The following is a 10,302-nucleotide window of genomic DNA, read 5'->3' as shown; positions in this document are numbered from 1 at the left end:
TTCACGATTATCTTATCACAGCATATAAAGTCACTTGGTTGCAATATCTGCTATCCAAACCAGGGATGATGACTTGCTCTTTCTGGAGCCCTGGCACTCAGGTTTGATAACATTTACCTTCACACAAGCAAAAGGGTTCTCCCTGTTGCCAACTCTAACTTAAATTTGGCAAAAATGGGTGACTCAGCATTTAACAGCAAAGTGCAACATATGCGAATGTGAGTTTACGTGTGCATGCGTGTGTGTGTGTGTTAATAAGTATAACAGCATAACAGCTGCAATGATATCACCTCTACACACACACACACACACACACACACACACACACACACACACACACACACACACACACACACACACACACACACACACACACACACACACACACACACACACACACACACACACACACACACACACACACACACACACACACACACACCAGATGCCCAACTTAGTTGTTCCAAAAGTCTGTCAACTTTTTTTGCAAGATGTCCATTTTATTTTTTTTTGGCACCTATTCCCACAGCCATTGACGGCTTCTCTGTTTCATGAGGTTTTCAAACTAATTAGAGCAAAAGACCCGAGCTCAGTGTTCCTTATGTATCTGTTGGGCTAAAATTCATGGTTGCGCAATGCAACAAATTCCCATCATCTGTATTTCTGTACTTTCCTATCAAAGCATTGTCACAGTTCCAGTCCAGAAGTACAGGGTACTCACTGCATTTTCACCCGTCTTTGTTAAAGACATTTATTTTCCATTCTGACTCATGTAATACATGTCTGTCATTTCCCAAATCACTGCCTTTCTACCCAGCAGTTCCTAAGTGAACAACCTACTGAGATTATGCAACAAAGGGCAAGCTGACAAAGACACAGCCCAGCAACGAGCAGAAATGCACCACACAGAGCCAACAGTGACGAAAGAACATCCCAACAAATCCTCCTTTTTCAGGAAATACTTAACCAAAAAGCTGAAATTATCTAGTCTAAGGCACAGTACGGAGTAAGTGGAGAGTACTTCTCCGAGCACTTTAGTTTAAAGCAGCAATAGAGTTGCAGGCGGAGGAACGTGCCTCAATAAATCAGCCGGCACAGACAAATTTAATTTCAAGGAGAAATATTGCTGCTCAGAAGCGCAGATACCAAAAGCCTTCAGGGAGCAGGGGAGGTGCAGCGTAAAGAGAGACAAAGTGGGAAAGAGGGTTAACGAGGACACATCCACAGACAGCCATGGAGGACAGAGAGAACCACAGCAGCCTGCAGGAGTTCAAACAAGAGCCAACATCTGGAGGGAACAGACTCATCCTCCAACAAAGAAATGTTTTTTTTGTGTTTTCCGTTGAAAAGAAACGAAAGAAGGGGTTTCCATGTGTATAAGCCAGATGTAGACTCCGGTACATTTACTCAGATACTGAGAACTGTGTTGCTCCTACTACAGGATTTTTGCTTCAGATAAGACTCTTGCACTTTATATTCAAAGGGATTTACTATCCATGTGCTTACACAGGGTATAATCAGGAAGAAAAACTTGAGTGAAACAGCAACAGTACTAATGTGGATATTAGAAAAAGAATGTTAGTAATCATACAAAACAGCTTTTTAATTGAAGTAAGTGTTTAATGCTTTATATCATGTAGCTTTTCATGTTTTGTAAAGCTCATTTTCGGTTCCTCAAACAGATTCCTCAAGGTAAGTAGGAATTATTGCTGTACCTCTACGTTTTCTCTAAATGGCTTTATGCAGCACAAGGTCGTGGGCTGTTTCAGTCGATCAAAGCTCGCTATGGACACCATTTCATCAGGACAAATAAAGAGAAACAGACAGCTGCACGCACTCACATTCACACCTACAGAACATTGTAGGGTCATCAAGCTAAACATGCAGGTTTTTGGAATGTGACGGGAAACTGGAGGAGAAAACACACAGAAAAGCCCAACGTCAAACCAGGAACATTCTCTCTATGAGGCAAGACTGCCTACCAAAGTACAGCTCAAACAATCAAACAATAAACTGTAGAGGTGAGGGATTATGGTGGGGCATAGGCTGGTGAGACTCACTTTAAAGTCCAGGTGAGTCCATATTTTAAGTGTTAAATTATACTGTATATGTGTATTTTTTTATGAATCCAGTGTTGCTACAGACTCATTTCCTCCTGGCATGCCGCCAGCGAAGGTCAAACTTGTACGATTTCGTTCAATTTTTGGACACATGCACTCCAAACAGTTTGGAAGAGCAAGCAGCAGCTCTCTTTGAATTAAACACTCCTCTTGGGTTGAATGTGCAGTCAGACCTAACAGGCATTTGGAAATCTACTCCAAATAATTCACCCTACAATAGTGTAACTTATTAAACCTGTATTTGGAGGCCTATTTAAATTATCAGCCAAGGTCAAATATATCGACAACCTCGTTCTGAAGGCCTTTTGCGAGCTCAATGGATCATAACATGAAAGTAAATTCTTTAATAGCTAACAACAGAAAGTTAATGTCGAAAATTTAAATGAGAACAGTTGGATCCAACACATGAACCAGATAGAACTAATCAGAAACAGTCGGTTTCTAACTTGATATATTTCATTTATTAGTGTAATCATCGCCATTGCTGGTGCAAATATATATCCTTGCAATTATTTTTGCACCTAGTTGTGTACACTCAAGCTTTTAGTCTGTCCATTATGGTAGTAAAGACAAAACTTTTACTCAATTACAATTCCAGTATTGTTGTTATATCTAAAAACAATCAATGTTATGAAGGGGAAATTCTGGTAAAACAGTTCTGATTTGCAATTTCCTTACTTATTCCCAGAATCTCCACTCAGCCCTGCAACAGAGGATTAAAAATGGTGGATTGACAGCTTCCCTGCGGTGGACTGTTTTGTGTCTAATCAGACTCCCAGGGTCTGAAGCGGGGCCCTGGGTGTTTGAAGAGTCAGGCGGCTCTCCTGATACTTATTGGCTTTTTGGCCTCCATCTGTGCCAACATCGTACTTGCTGTGCTTTGTAAGTATAAACACTCTCTTACAGCCTTTTGCCCTCCAATCTGGGTTTAAGTTGTACAAAGAGTCCTGTGCAAAAACTTCTACACAGTACAATAACACAGAAAGCACTAAATATGGTTTATCATGCAGACCAGAAAAAATACAAATGAAATCAATATTTTTGTGTGAGCACATCTTAGTTCATAAACAGAATACACTTTTTTTTTCAAGATGGTTTTTCTGTCAAAACTTGTGCGATTTCTTCTGGCTCTCCATGTCATCCCAGAGTGACTCCATAATGATGAGATCAAGACTCTGTGGGGATTTGACCATCTGTTGCAAGACTCCATGTGCTTCTTGACTCTAAAAATACTTCTTTCTTATGAGTCTTTGGCTATACCAGTCGACAAGAAAATCAAAATTTGTTTTTAGATATTTTGGGGAGAAAATAGTCTAAATATTTTGTACATATTTTGTGTGTGTGACTATATATATATAGTCACACACACGTACTGTATACCGCCCGTCTCTCTATGTCTCTGACTATTCCATGATTATTCTCTCTTTATTGAGGCTCAGTGTGCTTTTGGACACTTATAATTGGCACTAAAAAAGATAAAGTGCTCTCTTCAGTCCAGCGAGGGTCATGTAATAGAAAAAGCACAAAAGTCCATAATAGTGAAATATTTCTCCTGCAGGGCCAACGGTCTCTGGGAGCTCAGCCCGATAATGTGCTTGAGAGGACAGTCTCTCATTTAAAACAAACACCACTGGGGCTGTACAAGCTTGATCTATTACCCCCCCCCCCCCCCACACACACACACACACAAACACACACACACACACACACACACACACACACACACACACACACACACACACACACACACACACACAAACACACACACAAACACACTGAAGGTGTTAACTGCATTTTTTCATATCTAAAAATGATGACTGGCATTTCTTACAAGTGAAGGAAATAAAAACAAACAAACATCTAGACCACGCTCTGTGACAGCTGGCTCTGTAATATATTATTAAGACTTTTGACAAAGAAACATGCCTTGATTCTACTTTATTACTTTCAAGCATAGAAACACAGAGTACATACAATATAGCACAATTAAGTGCCTAATAATGATAGGTGGTAAATACTACCATTGTGGGTCAGGTAGGATATACAGTATTAGAAAGAAATGCTATGGAGTTTCCGTATTCTTGTGTTTGTTTTTTTCAGAAGGAAAAAGTCCCAATTCAATTTGATCATTATTGAACTGGGAGTTTCAGACTTACTGTTTCTAACTATATAAGTTTTTATCAGTGGTTTTAACAGTCATTATACGTTAATGACTGTACAGAAAATGTGTATGAATGCAGTGTGAAAATCAATTATATCTAATGCATTTAATTGCAAACCCCTTTTACTTAATCTATGTGATGATTCGCTTGCTTGTCTTTTTTCTAAACTCTAATAAAGCAATAAAGCAGCGCTGCAGGAGGCTGCCATGCAGCTTGTTTATTATTATTGTCATGTGAACACTGTCTACTGAGAAATGGGACATCCCCAACTTACAACCCCTCCCAGCAGCATGAACACCACATTAGTATTCATTCCACCATAACCCACCACTGAATTATGATCAATTTAATTCATTACAACCCGATGGTATTGCTTAGCACAGCATCAGAGCAGTGTTGCATTGTATCGTGAAATCACCTTCAGCCACATTCAGCCCCTCAGCAGCGCCATAGGTTGGCCAGGAAAATACATAATTAAGTTTTATCAAGAAGAACTTGTTTTTAGACACCAAGTCTGATGCCGCCGACATAGTTTCAGTTACCATAACTCAAGGTAAAACACTCTAAAAAGTGTACTGAATGAACTCAAGGTTTGCAAATGGCTTAACATTCAAGTTAATCGAGACCTGACAAATGACAGCGTTAAGAGGCTGTTTTGGTGTGAAAGGTGATATAATGATTAAACCTCTTAATAAGGCCCATTATCTGCATCCCTGACTTATCTAACATCAATTAGGCTTCCTTGACATTATGCAGTAATATGCTTTGAACATTTTAGTAGGCAAAGGGTAAGTGGTATCATAAACGCTGGAAACGCAAATGTGGAAAAATATCAGACAATGCAACCAGATTGTAAATGATAATTTCGTGCAGCCGCGAGGGAGCTCATATAAACACAATTATCTCAGCCCGAGCACCAATAAACTCTTATAGAGACTCACAGACTGTACCGAGGAGCGTCATGTCTCTGAAGAGGCAGACGTTTAGTGGCAAATGAGAAAACACAGCATTACAATTTCACTTGTTCTGTATCGCACTGTCACAGTGCTCTAAATAACATCACAGGCAATATTGTGTAGATAGCTTTGACATTTGGCGCAGATGTTTATGGTCTCCTCATGGTGCATCATAGAATTATTGGTGATCTACTTATGTCCTATTTCTTTTCATGACATTTGTGATTTTCCTGGAAAGTTTCTACAGACTATCAGATCGGCATAAAATGTGATATTAGAAATTGTACTTCTTAAGGTTCATTCAAGTTTTTATTTGGCATCAAATCTGACTGGTAAAAAGTAGTGACATCTCTGTTGATGATATGATTATATAATATTAATCTGGTGGCACATCAGATCAAGTCTTAACCTCGGGTGAGAGGGACTCAGGAAGTGAATCTCGGTGTTATTGTTTCTTACACGTGACTGCAGTCTGGAGGTGTAAATATTGGCTGTTTGTTGGTTGCTCAGCTGTTTGTTTACTTGACTGGCTGTTTATATCTTTTTGGTTTGTTATTTACATTGTGGTCTGTGGTTTTGTTGGTTTAATGGGGAGATTGGTGGGTTTTTGTTTTAGTTTAGCTTCCCAGTCAGTTTATAACCTCCCTTTTTCAGTCTATTTGTTTGTGATGTTTGTTTTTTATTAGTTGATTGCTTTACTGATTGACTGGTTTGGTGCTTTAGTTGGTGGGTAAGTTGGTTGATTGGCTCTATCTTCTTACGTTTATTTGTTTGTTTCTTTGGTCCGTGGAGTTGATTTTTTTTTTATTTGTTGTGATGGCTAGTCAATCAGTCTCCCACTTTGGACTGAAATAGCTTCATGAATGAATTACATAGACTTCCCCACAAAATGCAATCATCTTAATTTTACCTTTGCCATACAGCAAGGTTGAAATGATGCGCAATGAGTAAGGTGGAATAGGCTGGAGGGCAGCTTGTAATAAAATCTCATACAGATATTCATGCTGCCCGCAGGATAAATTCTAATAAAATCATTCTTTGCAAAATCATCAGAGACCTCTTCACTAACTATCTTGGATTTGCCTTGTACTTCCCATCAACGTATCCAACGACCTGCATCCAAAATTTTACCTCTTCCTTTGATTCTGAGATATGGGAGCTTTAAAAGAAAAGAAAAAAAAAGGAGCCAGAATCAGCAAATGAATAGAAGCATGACATCTCAACTATTCATTTTAAATGCATAAAATCCATCCATCCTTTAAATCTGTCTATCTATTCAGTGCTTGGGAGGCCGGTGGCAGGTGTCCCTCCAGGTTCTTCATTTTTGTGTCTGAAATCAGTGCAGAGACGTTACATCCAGCTGTGTGAGGAGCGAGGACTACACTGCTGGGGCAGGGTTGCTTGAAGACAGGTTGCAGGACATGGATCCAACATCTACATCTTCATTTCCTGCTGTCTTTGATTTATTGTGCCCCTCTTCACTTCATCTTGCTCGATCCCTCCCCTGCCTGCTTCCTCATTAACAGTTAAGCAGCAGTGTCGAGAGTGTCCTGAAGGTTAGCGGCATGTCGAGAAACAGTGTTACTGTTTCAGCAATGACAAGCTGGACTGGCTGAAGAGCACAGACATCTGTGAAGAGATGGGTGGCCATCTTACCATCCTGCACCCCGTAGAACAGCATGTACGCGAGCTAATGTCGGTGCGTTTGTGTGTGTGTGGGTGTGTGAGGTGTTTCAGAGCACAGTGTCACCGAAACGAACACTTTGTGTCATGAGCCCTGCTGACTTGCACAGGTGTTGCACATTCCCCTTAATTGGGTCATTTACTGTGAGCTGTCCAAAAGCAGAAAACTTCAAACATGCAGCGTGTGTGTGTGTGTGTGTGTGTGTGTGTGCGTGTGCGTGTGCGTGTGCGTGTGTGTGTGTGTTGCAGTGGTATCCATGGTTACAAGCACACTCACACGCATGCACACACACACACCTGAACTAGACAAGGTCAATTAATTTAGACTTGTTCTATATTCCCGCAAAAACATGGTGGAAGTTGAGGGCATTATGGAGTTTTTTTCCTCATAAAGTGCTCCTAGTAACATTAATTATGGCTTTCTTCTCTTTAGGAGTCACAGTAGGTCAGGTGGGTTTCATGCTGAGCCACAATGCATGAAATAAAGACAATTTAAACTTAGACTTATGAAGAAATGTAAACATTGTCAAAATAATCTTTTGCGCTATGAATAAATTCAAAGCACCATGACATTAATGAAGTGAATGAAACGCATGCAAACTAATTACATTTTTACCAATTTGATTAACGTGAAGATTTTTCTGGTCATTGCTACGGCTGAGTATTACAGAACTTTAAAAGAGGTCATTAGACCTCCATTCATTAATCAATGAGTGTATACTGTTTCATCTTTAAGCTATATTTGCACTGAGATCATTGCATGCACGTTTTGAAGGTTCCAAAAGCAATCAGTCGGTATAAATAAGGACAATTGTTGATATCGGCGCCCCATTTCTCTACTTCACTTTAGGATACTGTCATCCCTTACAGGTAGACATAAATTAATTCATTTCTTAGATTAGAATAGATTAGATTAGATTCTATCCAATCCATCTATCCATCTATCTATCTATCTATCTATCTATCTATCTATCTATCTATCTATCTATCTATCTATCTATCTATCTATCTATCTATCTATCTATCTATCTATCTATCTATCTATCTATCTATCTATCTATCTATCTATCTATCTATCTATCTATCTATCTATCTATCTATCTATCTATCAATCTATCTATCTATCTGTCACATGACAGTCAATACACAGTGGACACCCACAGATATATCAAAGTTCAAATATTTTATCAACAACACCTCAGAGTTGTCTGAGGTGAGCTTGTTGTTCCATTGTTGTCAGACATGTTGTTATTTATATCTCAATGTATCCGTCACACTTCCCTGCTATCTCTGCCTCTCACAGATATTGGTATCAGTGGAGTTCTGGGCCAGATAAACACCAGTCAGGAGGAGAAGATGGAGACGACTGTACCACCTTAAGCAGCCACTCACAGAGGTGGTTTGATGTTTCCCTGCGATTACCTTATAAACGAATCCTTCAACTGGAAATACAGCAGAAGTATAAAGTCTGGAAAGTAGGCAAGCCTGAAAAATTAATAGTAGTTACATATTTGGGATTGCAAAAAAGATTATTCATTCTCTGAAAATACTCTGAAAATATTGCTTCTTCTTTTTTTTTAAGCTGACAGTTTCAGGAATAGTGGCTCATTATGGTGAAACTTGGGGAAAAAACAAGCGGTTCAATGAACAAGGATGAACAGATAATGGATTTGTAAACACAATTTATACATGATTACCATATTACTGAACAAGGTTTTGAGAAATGTGATCATTATTACTGTTGTACTGAAGTGTATAAATCTCTTACAGGTTTGAAATGAACATTATCACTTTGCTAGAAAGACTGAGTTTCGTCATTGTGTCTGTATAATTTTCTCTTCAGTTTGTCTTCAAGATAAACTGTGAGAAAAGCACTTTGGCACATTTTTCCCTTTCAAATGAATCTTTTTGTTTTTCTGAAATTTTTATGCTCCTGAGAAATTTTTTGGGTCAATATTTACTTTGATGGAAAGGAACATTTGGAAGTTGACTTATTTAATGCATTTTGTCAGTAATTGTGTGAAACTATTGAGGTGGTGCTACTGCTCTACAAATCAGGATAGGTGACCTATAATCTCTTTAATCATTTAGTGACCACTCACGTTTATTGCAGGATCCTTCAGGGGGTCTTGGATACACTATTGGCAGAAAAGATTAATAGAACTGCATAAAGGCATGGGGACCCTAAGGGTCAGAGAAAAAAGGTGATTATACGAGGGAGCTTGGGGTGGCAATGACCCTTTTGATTTGTCAGTGGTCACCCCTGTGGCTATAACAGAGTCAACAGATTCTTGGTCAACAACATCAATACCATGAGGCGGAACAAAGCCTGGTCAGTTCATAATGACAGCTCATCTGCTGACATGTAGGCCATTTACAATATCCAAATGCTGCAGTAATGGTCCCATGTCAGTGGACTTTTGTTTGTAAGTCAGTTGCCTTGAATGTAGAGCACACCTCCTGTAAAAGGCAGGTGAATTTTCGAGGTGAAAACATTACCTCATTATGAGGAAATGGCATTTTAAAAATATGTAGCCTAACCTGAACATAATTACTGAATGAAAACACGAGTGAAAACATCCACACCTTCATTAAGCTTTGAAGCCTGTTCATAAAATATTTTAAGCAGTTAGTGTCATGCCATCGTTCTTATGCTGTGTTAAGAAGTAATGTAAAAACAATATCAATACTAGCTTCAATATGAACAGCATTGTTGCAGGTATGAGCAAGTTGGTGTTTACTCCAGCACATGGACAGACAGAGAAGGGAATCAAACCACGGATGTTTGGACAGCAAGTTGATTCGCTATAGGCTCCCAACTGGGCTACAGTTCTTACCTGCACAAAGCTTGATAGTGAATCTTTATAATCCTTGTCAAATGATTTGAACACAAAAGAGCAAAATAATAAATAAATGTGCATCTCAATGAAATAGAAAATCATTAGAACAGATACTGGATTTGAGGTTGTCGTTAGCTGCAAGCAATATAAGAAATAATCATTTATATTTGAAACAATAAATGCCTGAACTACATCCCCCTGTGGGGAATGAATCTATATGATATATGAAGCTCCCTTTTTTTATTTGAATCACTAAAAGAAATTAACTTTTCAGTCATATTTTGATTCACCTGCAATCACCAGACACATGGGTCTTTAACATGCATGGCACAACTAGAAAGAGGTGCCAACAATTAACTCAAATCAATGAAAATCACAACAAACATTAAAAAGGAAAAGGAGAACCGAGAAGAAATTAATCATGATTTTAAAAAAAGGTATCACATGCTGATGAGGTTCGGGTTTTTAAAAGATCTCGTTTGTATATAATTGAGCTATAATCTTTGTTAAAGGTTTTGAAATGAAAAACTTGCTCTGATCT

The 10,302-nt window shown here is 38.7% G+C and overlaps 1 protein-coding gene across 1 annotated transcript; it reads left to right on the top strand.

The window, feature by feature from the left end:
* Positions 1–635: 635 nt before the first annotated feature.
* Positions 636–8,787, top strand: cldc1 (C-type lectin domain containing 1; the record flags this gene model as incomplete). Its single annotated transcript, XM_080472460.1, is given in 7 exon segments — positions 636–713; positions 1,683–1,692; positions 2,892–3,002; positions 6,765–6,796; positions 6,800–6,933; positions 8,225–8,289; positions 8,765–8,787. Coding segments are annotated over 7 exon segments (453 nt in total).
* Between the last annotated feature and the right edge of the window lie 1,515 nt (positions 8,788–10,302).

Source organism: Lipophrys pholis (genome assembly GCF_963383615.2).
Source record: "Lipophrys pholis genome assembly, chromosome: 9".
NCBI classification, from domain to species: domain Eukaryota; kingdom Metazoa; phylum Chordata; class Actinopteri; order Blenniiformes; family Blenniidae; genus Lipophrys; species Lipophrys pholis.
This window is presented reverse-complemented; position numbering and strand designations above follow the sequence as displayed.